Below are 16964 nucleotides of genomic sequence, written 5' to 3'. Positions count from 1 at the left end.
GCTGATTTGCCTGCTGGATCTTATCACAGAGTCACAGAAGGGTTTGGGCTGGAAGGGACCTTAAAGATCAGATGGTTCCAACCCCTCTGCCATGGACAGGGACACCTTTCCAACCAGACCAGGCTGCTCAGAGCCACGTCCAACCTGGCCTTGAACGCTTCCACAGATGGGGCACCAACAGCTTCTCTGGGCAACCTCTGCCAGTGTCTCACTACTGTCATAGTGATGAATTTTCTGGCGTTTCCAGAAGCTTCACCTTTGCCTTTCTCCAGTAAAATTCATGTGTAAACTACAGAAGCATTGGTAGTGCTGGGCTGGGAGATGCTTGCACTGGGGATTGGCCATGATCTCATTCAGTAGCAGCTTCACCTCTGTAGTGGCACCTCTAAGCACAGAGTCTCTTTGCAGCTTAAAAACGGAGCTGGTCTGGTTGTAAATGAGATGGGAGAATCACTGGCCTGGCTGTGTTCCCAGAGCAATGCTGTGTTTCCTTTAGAGAGGCAAATGCCACCCCAGCAGTTCCAGGGGCTGCCTTTGCTCTCACCTCCAACCCTGCCCAACCCCTGCCTGTGTCCTGGGGCTTGTTGGTGCTGGCTGGAGCTGGGCTCCCCCAGTCCCAGGTTTTCTCCGTGGCTGTGGCCAGGCTGCAGGGCTGGCACTGCCAGATGGGCTGTGGGGTGGCATCTGCTGCTGGCACAGGCAGCCAACCCTCCTGGGAGGGAGTGGCACTGCCACCACCTCCCTGCTGGCTCCTGGCCACGCGGCCAGCCCGGGGCTCTGCCCTGGCCCTGGCCCAGCTCCCCCATCCTGCAGGGACAGCCAGCCTGGGATTGCTGCCTCTGCCAGGGAGCCTCCTGCCAGCTTGGAAAGTGATCTTCTGTCCCTCAGGGCCTGGCAGGAGGAGGTGACAGCAGGCTCCAGCCCCTGCTGCCAGGGCTAGAGAAGGTCCCTGCTGGCTGGGACACACAAGCAAGAGCAGCCGGGGGCTTTGGCCACAATCCCTGGTGTGGGGGTGTGGGGGCTTCCCTGTCCCTTTCCTGCTGCCTGTGAGAGGCCAACCCTTGGTGCAGCTCCTGCCACCATCCCACAGCTTTTCCTGGAGCCATGCACATCCCTCTGCTCCCTGTGGCACTGGTGGGAAGGACAGCAGCAGCTGCCTGGCCCTGCAGAGCCAAACAGGTCTAAAGAGAGGGCTCAGTGCCCAGCCCTCCTCTGCTGCCAGCAGGGCCTGCCTGGGGAAAGGCAGGGTGCCAGGGCTCCCAAAATTTGAGGCAGCAGCAGCAGCAGCAAGCAGAGCAGGAGGGGCTGATGACATTTCCTGTGGGTATTTACAGCAGAAACGTGCTCGGTGGTGTCCGAGTGGGGCCATCCCCGAGTGCTGTGGCTGTGGCTGATGTCACAGGGCGGTGACAGTGCTGGCCGAGTGACAGGAGGTGAAAAGGCCCCTGTCAAGGGCAGGCAGAGGGATGGAGGGACTCCCCAGTGCCCCAGGGGACAGGAGCAGCAATCCCCCCTCAGAGGGCCCAGCTGGTGTTTGGCACACGGGTGTTTGATGCTCCTTCTCTGCTTCCTTTGGAGCATCTGCTTTGCACAGAAGTACCTGCTGCTGAGGCTGCCCTGAGCCCCCCTCCCCTGCAAGCAGAGGCTTGTGAGAGCCCAGGGTTTCTGTGCTGGCAGTGCCACTGGGCTCTCTCAGCAGAAAAAGCATTCTGGAAAATCCTCTGAGGAGCCTGAGGTGTGCATGAAACCGAGCAGAACTGTGGTACTGGTCCTTCCCTGTGCCAGAGATGGGCACTCACACCCCACACACCTCTTAACACACCTGGGCTGTGTGTGGCTCCTGCTCTGCCCAGCCTGGCATGTGCCAGTCCCTTGCTAAGTCTAAGCCAACTCAGGCCAGCCTCCTTTTGTGCAAACAGCTGCTGCAAATCCCACTGATTTCCCCACTATTTTGTAGGATGAAGTCATCCCCGTGTGGCCACACTTGCAGGTGTAGCCAGCAGCCTGCTGTGCCCCAGCCATGATTCAGGGAGGATTCATGGCTGTGTGTCTGTGTGTGTGTGATGCTGTGCAAGGTGTGTGTCCCTGCCCACCACAGTGCTTGGGGGAGAGCCAGACTTACCTCAGCCTGCAGTGCAGTGTTTGTGAAGCCTGGGAGGAGTGTCACAGAGAGAATTCAGCTCCCTGCCCCCTGCCTGTGAGGAAATCAGCTGCAGGACTGGGGCTTGTGAAGCCCCTGCTGTGTGCAGCAGTGAGGTGTGGGTCTGATGGACAGCTCTGTCTGCAGAACAGATTCCCACTCGGGAATTTTCTCCCATTGCATCTTCCCTAACAGAACAAACCCTGCTGCCTCTGTGTCTGCTTTGTGTGCTCACAGGGTGGATGGCACAGGAGGGACAGCTGGGATTTCTGGGATCAGGATGGCAGCAGGATGCTGCTCAGCTGGAAGTGGAGAGGGCTCCTCTCACAGCTGCTGTGCTGCTGCTGGTTGGATGCTCTGGCCTCTGCTCACTGTTTGCTTTTGCTGACCTATTTTCATCTGCTGTGGCCAGCACATGGTTGAGGAAGTTGGAAGCTAAGGCAGCTGCTCTTCCTGGGGATCTTTCTCTTGCTGAAAGGGCTGTGAGTCACTGTCTCTGTCAGAGCATGAAATAGAATTTGCTTAACCCCGTGCTGGAGCCCAGATTTGGGTAGGTTTGATTATGGTCTGCTTTGCTGCAAAAAAAAAAAAAAAAAAAAAAAAAAAAAAAAACCACAAAAAAAAAAAAAAAAAAACCAAAAAAACCCAGAAAGCTGTTCCTGGTGTGTGCTCAGGTTTGGGTCAGGCAAACCTTTGCTTCTATTTGTCAGTTTAAGAAATAATCCAGTTCTCACCCCTGTCCATTCCCTGCTGTTAGCACCTGTGGAAAAACTCCTTGAGCCACCCAAGCCAGGTACAGCTCTCATTTTCTCTCTCAGTGCAGGTATCCCTGCAGGACCCTGTTTATTGTGGATTGGTGCACCTGAAGCCCAGCATGGCTCATCCAGAGCAGAGCAATGTGCATTTTCATGTCCTGTTTAAGCTCAGTGGACATGGGGCTGCTAATCCTTTCTGACAGGGAGGTCATCCCCGAAAGGCACCAGGGGCAGGCACGTGGGGCTGGGGGAGCTGTGCCAGCCTGGGGTGCCCTGAGCCAGGGGCTTCTCCATCTCTGAGCAGTTCCTTGGCCTTGACAGCTGCCCCTTCTCCCTCTGTCCTGCCTTCACCTTCCCTGGCTGCTGTTGGCTCTGATAAAGTCACTGCCTCTGAAGCCTGGAACCTTCTCTCCACCTCCAGTTTTACTTCCAGTACTGCAGTGGCTCCTCTTTGCTGTAACAGTGCCTCCAGCCAGGCAAAACCCCACAGGGCAGCTCTAAGGTCCTGGAAGGTGCCTGCCAGGACCTGGCTGGGACTGATCCTGTCCCCTTAGTGTCAGGTGACACGAGTGGCAAGAAGGACATGCCTGGAATGCACTTGTGGGTGCCTGATGTGCAGGGCAGGGACAGAGCTGCTGCGAGCATGAAGCCCTTTCCCATCCAGCTGCTCTGTGCAGCAGCTGCCCAGGAGTCCAGCCTGGCAGTGGTGGCAGTGGCAGTGGGTGACATGGTGGCCCTGAGAGGAGCCTGCAGCTGCCATGGCAGGCACGTGGCAGGGCACAAGTGGGCAGAGCTGCTCGTCAGGCAGCCAGCAAGGAGGGCCTGTGTCCTGAAGGAAGTGCCATCTTGCTGTGACAAGCACACAGGGGGCCTGGAGGGGTGCAGGACACTCCCAAAGTGACCAGGGACAGGCTCAGCCTTCGGGCAGTGCTGCCCTGGGGCCACCAGAGCTGTGTTTGCAGTCCCTCCAGCCACACCCTGTCCCCACAGGTTTCTGGGATTTGTGTAGGGCTGTGATGCCCACCAACCATGCTGAAGTTATGGTGTCTATGTAGAATATGCCATATATTTGTTTTTAATGAGATGGTATGGAACAGTTCATAAAAAAGAAAAAAAAAAAGAAAAATGGGTTCTTGCCACCCATTGTCCATAAAGCTCTGTGAGAAATGGCCTGGTGCCCACCAGCTGGGAATGCCAGGCCCAGGGCAGGGCACAACCAAGGGCAGCTGCTCCCAGGGGAAAAGTGCCTGTTTCTTGGCTGCTTCTGCAATGAGGAGAGCAGGTAAGTCTCTTGTGGTGGCTCATACAAAATCCCCTTCCAGAGGTAAGTCCACATGCAGACAAGAACCTGGATGCTGCTCCAGCAGTGTTAGGAGAGGCCTCCTTGGCAGAGCTGGCGTGGCTGCAGCTCTCCAGCTGAGCTGTGCTGCCTCCCACTGCCCAGCCCAGGTGAGGCTTTGGTGGCGTGTCCCACCCCCGAAAACAGGACAGGCCGCTTCCAGAGCCGGGCGCTCCAAATCCCGGTGGCTCACCCTGAGGGACAGGCAGGTGGTGTCCCTGCCCCTCCCGCTCTCCTAGAGCCAGCTCTGCCCCTCCGTGGGAGGCAGGCTGATGAGGAATGCTCTCCATGATGATCGCAGCATCCCCGGCTGTGAGCGGTGTCGGGGAGGAGCCGCTCAGCAGCTGCTGTGCCAGATGCTGTGCTCGCATCTCCTTTAGCCACGGCCTTCCGAGGAGCAGCAGCTCCCAGCGTGCTGGACCTCGTGGTGAAGGACACCTCGGGAAGTGGCGGAGGGTGTCCCAGAAGGGGACCCCATGCACGGCTCTGTCCCGCCGGGTCCCGCCGCCTGCGGCGCATCGCGGGCAGCGTCACCGCAGCAGCAGCACCAGGGGCAGGAGCAGCAGCGCCGGACACACGGAGATCTCAGCGGCGCCGCCGCAGTCCTGGGCATTTTCCTGCGAGATGGGAGACAAGGGGTCAGGTTCCCTGCTGCCAAGCTTGCCTGTCGCCTTTGGAAGAGGGAGCAATGCCTGTGGCCGGGAGAGCACCCCAGGAGCCAAGGAAGGGACTGGTTTATCCCTGTTGGCCACAGCAGCCCTAGGAAGCCACATGGCTCCCGCCTCCGAGCAGGGTGTGTGTGTGCGCTTGCTCCCGACCCTGTGGTTTCCGAGCTCAAGCCCTGCCCAGGTGGTACAGAGGTGAAATCCCGCTAGGAAATCCTGCTAGGAGCCCCCTCGGGGCTTCACGGCTGTGTCTGGCTCCGGCCAGCAGTGACACACCCCATGCAAGGCTGTGAGAGGAGACACTGGTGCATTTTGGGCACCCAGCCGCCAGCTGTCCCTCCCTGTCCCGCTGTCCCGGGATACCTCAGGGTGGAAGGCGTGGCACGAGTCCGGCCGCCGGCGCAGCTTCTGGGAGCGCATCCGCTCGCACTTCACCGAGGCGTTGTGTGCGGGGCTGTTAAGGACCGGCAGGGCAGGGCATGGATGCCACGCACACCCTCGGGGCCCCCAGAAGTCTGCCCGGGTGGAACTGCGCCACCCAGGAGGACGAGGGAAGGGCGGGACACCCCGCACGGGCTGGAGACCTCTCCAAGCCAGGTCGTGCTCTCCACCCCCACGGCAATGGCAGCAGAAGGACATTTTCCACCCTGGCAAACACGGAGATGACGGGGCCGGTGGAGCCCTGCATCCCTGCTGTGCATGGAAGGATATATTTGACTTCTTTTGCATCCATTGGGACGGGTGGGAAGACGCTGCAATCGCAGACGGTGTCGGTGATGAGGAGCAGGAGGTTACTGCTGATGATCTGCTGTGCCACAAACATCCTGCAAGGGAAGAGCAAAGTGAAAAGTGAAAATAAAGCACAAAACTCTTCGGCCCAGAGCAGCTACCCTGGCATTGCCTGAACCACAGCAAAGAAACTGAAATAAAACAGAGATCACTGGAAACAGAGTGCCAGCAGAAAGCAGGAAAGACCAGTGAGTAGACCAGGGAGAGGTGTCATTTGCACTCCTTTTTGGCCTTCTTTTTGGCACTGAACTGTCTCAAATCTATAACTCCCTGCTAGTCACAGAAGTCAAAATCAATCCAAGAACCCACCAACCAGCCAAAACCAAGACAAGCCCTCCCTAGATGGGGCAGCACATCACAGCAGATGACTCCTGAGCAGAGCCTGGCTTCACCCAGAGATATGTCAGTGCCTATTTAATGTATATTTGTCAGTGCCTATTTAATGTATATTTGTGTGTGTGCTTGTACAGTGCAAGGGTGTCTCTATTCTGTGGTGCTGGGAGGAGCAGAGTTGTGCTAAAGTTCACATTACTGGAGAGAGAAATAGAGGAACCCAGTAACACTGTGGGCTACACTGGTGTGATGGGACTGACCAACTGGGGTTAGGCAGGGAGCCAGCATGTCCTGGAGCCACTGGGCACAGGGAAGGCTGGGGACACCAGGCTCTGCATGCCTGCACTGGTGGCAGGGCTTCTGGAATAGAAATACAGCCTTGTGGGGATGAGCCCGCTGCACTGGCCAAGCTGACTGTGCTGGAGCAGTGCCCAGTGTCCCTGGTTATTCACCTGGCCTTGCTGCCTTCCAGCCTCCAGGGATTTGTGTGTCCCCTTTTAAAGGTGCTGAATGCCACACACAGCAGCTGACCATGTCATTAGTGCTCCCTGACTAATGAGTGCCCCGGGAGCTTTGGCAAGCAGCCTTCAGCCCATGCACAGATTCAGCCAGCAGGACAGAGATGTCCCATGCATCCATCCACAAGCCAATGTTTCTGCCCAGGATGGAGCACCCAGCCTAGCCCTGTTCCACCAGGAGCTTGTGGAATGTCATCAGGAATGCCTGCATGCCAGGCCCTGGCTAATGCTCCACACAGCCTGTGGCAGGGGTGAGGGGGTGTTTCACCCAAATACCTGGATAAAAAATGCCCAAGATGCACCAGAGGCTGTAACTTCAAAGGAGCCAAGCAGGACACAGCCCCTGCTGCTCCATCCAGCACTGCTGAGGTGCTGCCTCCAGCAGGGGAGGGGCAGCTCCCAGGCTTTGTTTGCAGCAGAGATCTGTGACCCAAAGAGTCACTCAGTTCCTCTGGATCTGCCCAGAGATTAATAGAATATGTTGTTATCATCAAATCTGCAATCTCTTCTGAAGCAATGTTTGGCAAGGCTCTGGTTTTCCTAGAGCCAGTGGAGGCTGTTTTTCTAAGCTGCAGTTGATCCAATACTGAAGACTAGGTAGAATTGTTTTGGGGGTTTTTTTAAGAAGCAATTCCAGTCAGATCTGTTTGGAAAAGCTGGATCAATGGAAATTAATCTTTTTGTCACCTTTTGACACGTGATTGCTGATGGCACAGAGCAACCACTGACAACAGCCCCTTTTCATAATGACTTTCCTGTTACTTTTGACTGTCCATTCACTTACAATGAAAATGGGTGATAAAAAAGTGGACTCTTGTTTTCAGCTCTTTCAGTCTAACACTTATTTTTTCCCACATCCCTGGTTTGTTTGTTTGGTTTTTTTTGTGGTTTTGTTTTTTTCCTTTTTGTTTTGTTTTTTGGGGTTTTTTTGTTTGTGGGGTTTTTTTGTTGTTGTTGTTTTGGTGCTTTTTTTGTTTCTACAGAAATACAGGAAAGGGGGAAAAAATAAAAAAAAAAAAAAAAGAAGAAAAGGAAAGCTAAAAGTATCGCAAAAAGGTAAAACTTTCTAAGAAGTTCTTTGCCAGAAACGTGAAAGAACAGAACAAGTTCCTTTCTGAAATCTTTGGAATGGCAAGATATATATATTTAAATGCTGTTTTCTTTGTTCTCCAGCCACCTCTGCTTACTAACACTTTTTTACTGTTAAGAATCAGTACCCTGCTCTCTTCACCTCTCTCTGTGGCCAGAGCTGTGGCTGCTGCGGTGGCTGTGACCCTTCTGATGCTGCTGTCACCCCCGGCAGCCCCGGGACAAGGTCCCCAGCTGGAAGGGAAGCTGTGGCTCTTACTTTTGGCAGTCTCCGCAGTCGATGAGCCCGTTGGTCTCCTTGATGGCGGGCTCGTAGACGAACACGGGGTACTCGGTGTCGCAGGGCTGCAGCGTGTCGTGCTTCTTGTGCTTGTGAGCTGCGGGGAACGAGACAAGGACACATGTGAGGGGCACACGGGACCTGCCCGCGCTGAACGGGAACACCCCAGACTTGGGGATGGACTTTGGAGCAGCAGCGACCCTCCCAAGGTGGCCGGGAGCAGAAGAAGGGGAAGGAGATGCTGCAGGGAGCAGCCGGGCAGTGATGCCTGCTCCCGCTAGGTGGTGTGGGAAAACCAGCCTATGCGAAAGCGCCTCCAACATCGCCACATCGCCAGCGCAGCGAGCCCGGACCCTGCCGTGCCCGAACTGCAGCCGAGGGCCCGCAGGGGCCACGGCACCCACGGACCCCCTGGCCAGGCAGGCAGGGACATCGGGCACAGGTACCGCCCTGTGCTCAAAGGAGCTCGGGGGCCCTGCTGAACCAGCCGTGACAGTGGAATCCCTCCTGCCTAAGCCAGCCCTCGTTCATGCAGTTTTTAAACACTGAAAGCTGTGCCTGGCTGGGCCTCTCCCTGTGTGCCTGTGCCCAGGGCTGAGCTCCCATCAGCTGCTGATCCCTCCTGAGCCCACTGACATTTCACAGCGAGCCCACAGCAGGAAATTGGAGGGGCTCAATACGTGTCATGTTAAGAAGAAACCACCACCAGCAAACAGATCTGGCCTGAGACCACAGGGAAACAGATGACAGCTCTCAGGACCAGCAGAGAGCCAGCTAATGAACAGCTCTGGCTCCTGGGGGGAGCAGCTGCTCCATCACTCATCAGTCACACCCTGCAGGACTCCCAAACTAATTTGGGGATGAGGGGGAGCTGAACCACCTCACTAAGCCTCCCTCAAGAAGCGAGAGAATTCTTTCTAGGAGTTCAGCAAAATCTGTCTTGCCTGAAACTACTGCCTTGGGCCCTTCTGACAATTATTTTCTGCAGTTGGAGGTAGCAAAGCCAGCTCCTGCCTGTGCAGGACACAGGGGACTGCTGCTGATGGAAATCCGAAGCTTTGTTGCTAGGGCAGAGGTGGCTGCGGCTCAGCCAGCAGCAAGCACAAGAAATGGTTTCTACATCAGCTTTGGGGCTGAGCACAAAGCCGCACTTTGCAGCCTTCCACCCACACAGCACCATGGGCAGGGCTCCTGGGAGGACCAGCAGGGAACGGGGTCCTCCTCACCTGGAGGACACCCAGTTTACCCCTTGCAGCAGAAGCGATGAGGATTTATAGAAAAATGCAGCAGCCCGGGTTTTAATCAGCAAATGTGTGGTGAGAGGCATCGAGAGGGCATCTGTGATTGGACGGGTGATTTGCATCACTGTAGAGCCCTCACTGCTGAGAGCAATGGTCTCCTCTCCCCCGGCACTGCACTGCCGGAGCAGGCACCTCCCCGCAGAGCCTGCCCTCTGAACAACGTGGATTACACGAGAGAGGGAAAAACTGCATGATTTCCTCTGATTTTTCTCTCCACCATGGCAATCCAGCAACACAAGACATCCATTAAGAGCCAGGAACTGCAGCCCAATCTTGCCTCTAATGCCTTGCCCAGATGAATATGATGGGCACTCCAACCCCTCCCTGCAGTGCAGAGTCTCTGGTAATTGTACTTTGTGCTTTTCTTCAGAAGTCTCAAAAAGCAGCACACGGGAGGCTTCAATCCTCCCAGACTATGGACCCACCTTTTGGTGACATGGTGAGATTCATTTTGCACAGATTCAAAGCACACAGAGCCTGACTGCAGCACAATGCCTCGTTCTGTATTCACCCTGGATTCACACTGAATTAATCAACCCAACTTGTCATTCCAGGGGCCGGCAGCACCTCTGCCACCAGCCAGGAGCTGTCTGGCTGTGCTCTGCCACCATTCCTTGTCCCTCTGTGCAAACCCCACGCTGCAGAGGCAGGGAAAAGCCTCTTCTCCCATTTCTGCTGATGGAAAATGCCTCTGACTAGGACCTGTCCCAGGGACTGACAGCCCTGAGGAGATCTGGGATGAGCAGAACACCCTGTTTTTGAGGTGAATTTCAGACACTTCTGATGGGGCATGCAGAATATCCCCATTTATGCTGTAAGGAGAGAAGCTGCAAACACTTTCTGGCTCTGAGCAGCTGCAGGGCTGGTAAGTGTATTCTGGCCAGGAAAGTCCCCAAACTAAGACTAAAGGAGTGTGAGAAACAGAGCAGCATTTCTTTCAGCCTTAATTCACTGTACTGGGGGCTGGGAAAGCAGCTCCAAACCCTGAAGCAGGTGGCCAGGCTGGACAGCCCTTCTTGGGGACATGCTTGTGGCAAGTCCACACATTGATCCCTGAGCCACAGCCACCACTGTTCTGTTGAGCTGCCCTGCATTTACAGCACTGCCCCTGCAGCACAGCTGTTGGCAATGGACTGTGCAGGTCTTGCTCAGAATAATCACTGTGATGATCACAAAGGTGACCTCATAAAGTTGGGGCAAACTGCTTGCAAGAATTTAACATATGGCTCGTGTCATGAGTGGCAAAGAGCCCTGACACATCAGGACCTCATTTTCCCCCTGTCCCTGGTAAAGAGTGACATCCTTTACTAGCTCCTGTTATAATATCATATCCTTTACCTAGGATAATGTCATATACTTTACTAGCTTCCTGTTATAACACCATCAAAGCAGATGGAGTTCAAGCAACAGAAAGGACAGTGGTGTGAAGGACAGGGTGCAGGGAGGGGTGGATGAGACCATCAGCTTGGAAAATGCAGAATGGAAATTGATCTGAGGCTTCTCAGCCTCAGCCAGTGTTGGATGAGGGCTGTCATGGTGGGCTTGGAGAACCAGGCCCTGCAAGGGAAAAGTCAATTAAAGAGCCTGCATGAACCACACCCAGGATAAACGTGGCCAGCACCAAGGTGTATTTTTAAACTGGCAGAAGTGGCCTGCACAGACTTTAAGGCTTTTTTGGTTTGGTTTTTTTTTTTTTTTTTTTTTTTGGCACAAGCTTAATGAAAAGAAACTGCTTTAAAATCTAACTCCTGCACAGAGACAAGACCTATGACAGAGATTATGCTTAAGCCTACTGACACTTAATTTGCTGGGAAGCAATGCAGCTGCAGCAGCATTGAGAGGCTCAGAGAAGCCCAGTAGCATGTACATCATCAGCAAAAGGCTCAGGCTGAGCCTCTGCATGCACATACTGGACATCAAAATGTTATCAGCAGCCTCAGAGTCTGCTGGTCAAGGATTAGTAAACAGCCAGAGGAGCTGATAACAAATTGCAAACTTTATAGCAAAGAGTGAGTTAATTCCAGGCTGTCATTGCTACCATCTGCACTTCCAGAAAGACTTTTGTCAGACATTTGGCAACCAATCCTTCTGAGCAGCAAAGGCAGTTGCTGTGCCTTGTTATGAACTACAGAGCCCAGATTGTGAACTCTTTCCCACCAGCATAAATCATGCACTCAAGTCAGAGGATTTACTCTGGGACATGTGACAAAATCTGCCACTTAGTTACCAATATAAAACATAAAATTTAACCAATTATCTTGTAAAATATCTTCTGAGTACATTACCATGGAGTAAAAAAAAAAAAAAAAAGAAACTTTTATGATCTATGGAATTCTAGAAATAGTTCTTTCTAGGCTGCATGCCTTGGCTGGAAGTATTTTTGGCTTAATTAAAAGCTTTCAAACCTGTGCTGATGTCCATAAAAGCAGAAGCCCTTATAAACACAGAGAGAAACTGAGATGCTGAGAGCAGAGGAAAATCTGTGGCAGCAAACATATCTTCTCAGCACCTCTGAAAAGCAGATTTGTATGATGAGTGCAGTCTGAATACATCACGCCCATATTCCAACAGCAAGTCTCACCTTCCCAAAAAACAAGAGAACTTGGGAAGCAGAAATAGGCTCAGTGCTGCAGAGCCAGAGGTACAGAGTCAGGCAAGGGAGAGCATTAGATCCCTGATCGTTAATTCCTCTGCACATAACCCGGAAAAAATGTGTGTGCTCAATTTCTCTCTCACAAAATGTCTCCTTCGCTTCATATTTTTCGCATACACCAGCCTTGGCGTGCAGTCAAGAAAATGTTAACATCTCTGGCAAAAATCTACAGCCCCTTCTTAACAACATGTGCAATCCATTTCTTCCAGCCCCAATAGCATTCTTCCACCCTGCTACTCCCCCACACACATGGACACTCTTTTTTTTTCATCTGCAGACACCCTCTCCTGCTCTTCCTCTTCTCCATCCAGTCAGACACATTCCAACTGTCTCTATTTCTCCATCTCTGTCTCACACATATGTCTTGCTGGGCAGAGAGCAAATTGGCAAACACAAGCTAGATATGGAAGCAGGGAGATACAAACACAGCCACAGTCTGGACTCTGTCTTGGAGGAATTTCTAACTCGCCTGTAGGAGCGGATTTATGAGTTATCAGTTGAACCACTTGAAAGTCCTCCTGCATTATCCCAGAGCTGGGCTGGGATTTATCAGAAGGAGCTAAGCCATGGTGTGTGGAAAAGAAGACTTAAGTTACTTCTTAATAACTACAGTCTACAAGACCTGTGTATTTTCTCCTGCAAGAAGGCACAGGTTGGTCTTTGGTTTGGGAATAGCAGCTGAAAAGAATGGGCCAGCTGGGAACCACGGTGAAGGACATGCCATGGAACAGGGGCCACAGGCCCAGCCAGCCCAGAGCAATGAGTGATGATGCTGTCTGTGACTGCAGCTCCTCAGGAGACTCATATGTTCCTTCTTTTATCAACTTCTCAGTGACAGACCTTCAATCACCAGCTCAGCCAGCTAAATGAGCAACAGCATCTCTTCTTTGCAGAGCAGGAAACAGAGCCAGGCTCTGCCTTGGCCCTGTCACGCCTTTCTGCAAGTCCCCCACTGTACAAAGGGTGGAAAAAAGTCTTTCCTAGCCTAGGAATTTCTAGTTAAATCTATTTTTTTTTTAACTATTAGGTGGTTCTACTTACAGTGATGGAAGACAGCCTTGGCTGGAGAAGTCCCATGACACACAGACGCACAGTGATGATGGAGACAGGTGACAGATTGACAGGATGGCAATGACATGGAGACAGGAATTTGCACACAGCAGTCATGGAGGTGATGTGGGCAAGAGATGAAGGAAGCACAAAAGGAAATGGTGATGAGCAGGACAGCAGTGACATCCCCCCTCCCTTTTTGCTCTCCTCAAGCACAGACTAAATCAGGCAGAGAACATGCACAGCAGGAATGCCACACCTGCCTGTTCCCCGGAATGAGCAGTCTCTCCTGAACTGCCATGAGTACTGCACCTGCTCATCTGACTCTTCCTCACCAATTTCTGCATGGGGCCACTCCTGCTATCCTGATGGGTGTTACACAGCAGCCAGGGCTGCTGAGGGGACAGCTGAGCTTCTACTGCCACCTCTTTGGAGGAGAGTGGGACCTAAACAGCCCCCACAGACCTCCTTCTCTCTAGAGGGGATTTTGCTTTCAAAAAATGACTGTTTCCCCATTATGCCAGGAGAATTCAGTGCAGAAGGACCCAGCCCCACAGCTGGCATGGAAGATACCACTGTCTCCACTAAAGGCACCACTAGTGATCAGTTATTAGCAAGACTAATTACAGCCCCTACTTGGCTGTGCAGAACACACCTCCCCTTCCCCTCTGAGTCTCCTCGGGGCCATTACCATCCCCCCTGCCTGCAGGGGCTGGGATGGGACTGCAGAGATTCCTGGGGTGTTTTCAGCAGGCAGCACTTCAGCTGCAGGACAGGTCACTGTATTTCAAGCCAGACACAGCCCTCTGGTGCTGTGCAATACCATGTGCCATCATCTTCTCTCTTCCAGAGCAGGTCTAGCGGGTAAGAGAAGACCCTCAGTGTGTTATTGAACTCTGAGGTTTCTGTCTGGCTTCCTGGGACCTCTGCTAGGCTCTGGAGCGCCTGCTGTTCCACCCCTGCTCTGTCCTGTCCTGTAGCAGGCTGGAAGGAAGGACTTCCAACTGGTTTTTTGCAGCTGATGGCCTCTCATCCCACTGCATATAGGGCAGGGCTCCTCAGAAAGAAGTGTCTCCCCTCTTCTCAGCAAATTACCCTGAGGGGAGCAAGCAGAGTGCTCTGAGCAGCACACACCTCACCCTGACCACCCTGATGCTGTGGCAGCCTGGAATGGGGGTGGAAATGGGGGGAGATGGTGGGATGGAAGCTGCATTCCAGTGTCTGTGGAGGAAGGGGTGTGGGGCAGAGGGCAGGCTCCTTGCACAAGGCCAGGCTTCCCTGTACAGTTTCTTCTGTCACCAGTGGCTGCAACGCTCACGTGCTATGGGGTGGCTGGACTCTTGTGTACTCACCATCTGCCAAGTTGTCTGAGTGCCAGAAGCTACTCATGTTAAACTCCAAAAGGAAGCTGTCAAAAGAGCAAGAACAGAGGATGCTTTTTCAGCAGCCTGGAAGGATGCAGGTGTCAGGGAGATGGCCCTGTCGCCCAGTGAGTATCAGTTCAAAAATGTTTACTACAAATTTCTGGCAGTGCAAGTCTGATTTTTTAGATTTTTAAATTTTTTTTTTCCCTCTCCACATGCTAGAATGTAGCTCTGTATTGTGGGATCTGTACTGTGGAAGATCTCAATGGGCTTTTTCCTGTGCAAGGGGCTTGTCAGTGAAGGAAGGAACAAGGATGGCAGCCCCTGAGGGGATTCAGCCACTATGGGACTCACCTGAGGAGCAGGAATGATGGCCATCAGAAGCCCAGACTCTGGCTGTTTGGAGGTAACTACATGGAATTGTTGTGTACCAACAGGCTAAAACCCTCAGAGCTGGACCTTTACCACATCTCCCCTTTTGCACACCCAGCAAGCTGAGCAGTGGCACTTCCATCCTAATTTGAGCTTGAACTCTGATTCACCCCAGGAGTCTGAGGTGAACCCAAACCCAGAGGAGAGCCTCCCCTCTCTCCCCCCTTGCCTGGCACTCAGACCTGAGCTGCTGGGCTTGCTGCCTTCAGCCTTGTGCCCCTGTGAGAGGAAGATGTGCATTCGCTCCTCACGGGCAAGAGCACTCGGCACCGAGGATCTGCACAGAGCCCCAGGAGACCCAAGTCCTATTTCTGACTCAGGCACTTTGTACTGAGTGATTTCAGGTAAATCCCAGACCCTCTGTGGGTCTCTGCCTCTCAAAATGGCAATAGTAATAGCTTTCTGTCTCCCAGGAGCACAGTGCACAGCTGAATGTCAGGAGAAGGCTGACAGCAAAGCCCTACACAGGGGCTTCCACTTGCAGCTTCCCAGCTCTTGCCCCTCCTGGTGTGAGCCTCCCAAACACCCCCATCTTTTGGTACTCACATGAGGAAATCACTTATCAGCCACTTCACTGCAGCTACAAAGGCATAAATTGGCTGGAGAACAAAAGAAGAAATGAGAAATACCATAAGGAGCTGGTCAGAGAATTTATAATTGTTATGCAGGACCCCACGTTTTAGACCAAGTCCCTCCACTGATCAGAGCTCTTGAAGACAGGCTGGAAATACAAGGTCTGGGCATCACTGGAAAATGTTCAAAATACATCAAAAGCCAGCAGAGCTGCCCTGCTACTAATAATACCTCCTCACCCCCTCCCCATGAGGGTCAGGGAGTTTATCAGGAATGTATGAAGGACTTTGAAGATGTAATTGCTTGATGATTTCTCTCCAGTGTGGATGACCTTCAGAGCTCAGAGCAGGAGAGAAACACAGCTAAATGGGACAGCACCAGTTTAGGATGCTTTTGTGTTCTGAGAGCAAGTGGTGTTTCTGGGACAAGTGACAGCACTGCCCAGGATTTAGTATTATCTGCCATTGATTGATTATGCTTAACTGTGCTTTCATCCAGCTTTTCCTCAAGATGGCATGACTTCTATCATCTTCTTGCTTTTCAGCTACAAATTGGAAATCCAGCATTATCCCAGGGACAATTCATCTGCAGAGGATAGTGCTGCTTCTTTTCCTCATGGCAACCACGTCTAATTTTCATCTCCCCCTCTCATAATCATGCCCATGTCCTCAAACCCAAAACAGATGTGGCAGTCACGGGATGCAGGATAATGTTCCATTACTGATGACTTCTCTTCAGGCAAAATAAATCAGAAAATAGTAAAATGTAGAGATGGTTGGCAATTTGACTGATTTTTATGTCTATATATGAAAAACTGGCTTTTCTTGATTTCTTCCTTTTCAAGGGTTTTGCTAAGAGGGGAAGATGAGAGATGGAGGCTGAATGCTCTCCTTTTTATTTTCTTCCCAATTCACCTCATTTTTGGCAGCTCATAGTTTGTGACATTTCTTTCAGTAATCAGGATTGGAGGATATAATCAAGCAAATATTTTCACTACAATAATCATATGTTATCTAGCCAGCTCAAGTATAGCCATTGCAAACCAGACATTATTAAATAAAGTGTTATTGTTAAGAATGTTGTTAAAAGGTTAAAAGGCAGTATTTTGTTGAAAATTCTTTTACTGGAAAAAAATTACAATGTTACACTGTAAGGGTACTTCCTGCACTCCTTCCAGTATCAAAGGATCATAACAGTAATGAACACATCCCTGTTTAGGGTTGTGTCAAGCAGTTTGAAGTGGCCTAAGTGTTGAGTAGTTACTTTGTTTTGCCTGTCTGAGGCAAGGTTAGGAAGGTAGAGTGGGATTGGAGTATGAGTTTGTATCAGCCTAAAGAGAGGTTGCTTTTGGGTACTTCACTCTGTTAGTGTGTTCCCTGGGCTACCAGCATTCTCCCTCTCCTGCTCCAAGCTCACTCATCCTTCCCCAATGACTGTCAGTTTTCCTCAGATGCTCTGTTCCCTGACACTGCAACTCTCCTTCTTGAGCTGAATAAAAACCATGCCCTGTAAAAGCATTCCTGTTCATTTCAGCTGCTAGCTGATTGCTTGGCTCCCAGGAGAACCTGCCATAGTTTAGCTCCTGTTCTTTCCCTGGTCCTTCCAATTTTCAGTGAGATCCTACATGGCAACAGAGTGCCACACTGAAAACCAACATCAGTGGCCACCACAGCTTCAGGAATC

The 16964-nt window shown here is 52.2% G+C and overlaps 1 protein-coding gene and 1 pseudogene across 1 annotated transcript in view; one reads left to right on the top strand and one right to left on the bottom strand.

Moving 5' to 3' along the window:
* Positions 1-3359: 3359 nt before the first annotated feature.
* Positions 3360-16964, bottom strand: part of CACNA2D4 (calcium voltage-gated channel auxiliary subunit alpha2delta 4) — a 120595-nt gene continuing 106990 nt past the window's right edge. Inside the window, exons 33-39 of the mRNA XM_071422207.1 lie at positions 15255-15307; positions 14265-14320; positions 12904-12924; positions 7888-8005; positions 5611-5723; positions 5263-5345; positions 3360-4851 (exon numbers count right to left, since the gene is read on the bottom strand). Coding sequence (XP_071278308.1) covers positions 4765-4851; positions 5263-5345; positions 5611-5723; positions 7888-8005; positions 12904-12924; positions 14265-14320; positions 15255-15307 — 531 coding nt within the window. The 3' untranslated portion in view covers positions 3360-4764. The remainder of the gene's footprint in view (positions 4852-5262; positions 5346-5610; positions 5724-7887; positions 8006-12903; positions 12925-14264; positions 14321-15254; positions 15308-16964) is intronic.
* On the top strand, positions 11410-16358 carry LOC139587718 (uncharacterized; annotated as a pseudogene).

This window comes from Agelaius tricolor, unplaced genomic scaffold (assembly GCF_023055355.1).
Source record: "Agelaius tricolor isolate 1412-34295 unplaced genomic scaffold, bAgeTri1.0.p SCAF_3, whole genome shotgun sequence".
NCBI classification, from domain to species: domain Eukaryota; kingdom Metazoa; phylum Chordata; class Aves; order Passeriformes; family Icteridae; genus Agelaius; species Agelaius tricolor.
Note: the sequence above shows the minus strand (reverse complement) of the source record. Positions and strands in the feature narration are given on the sequence as shown.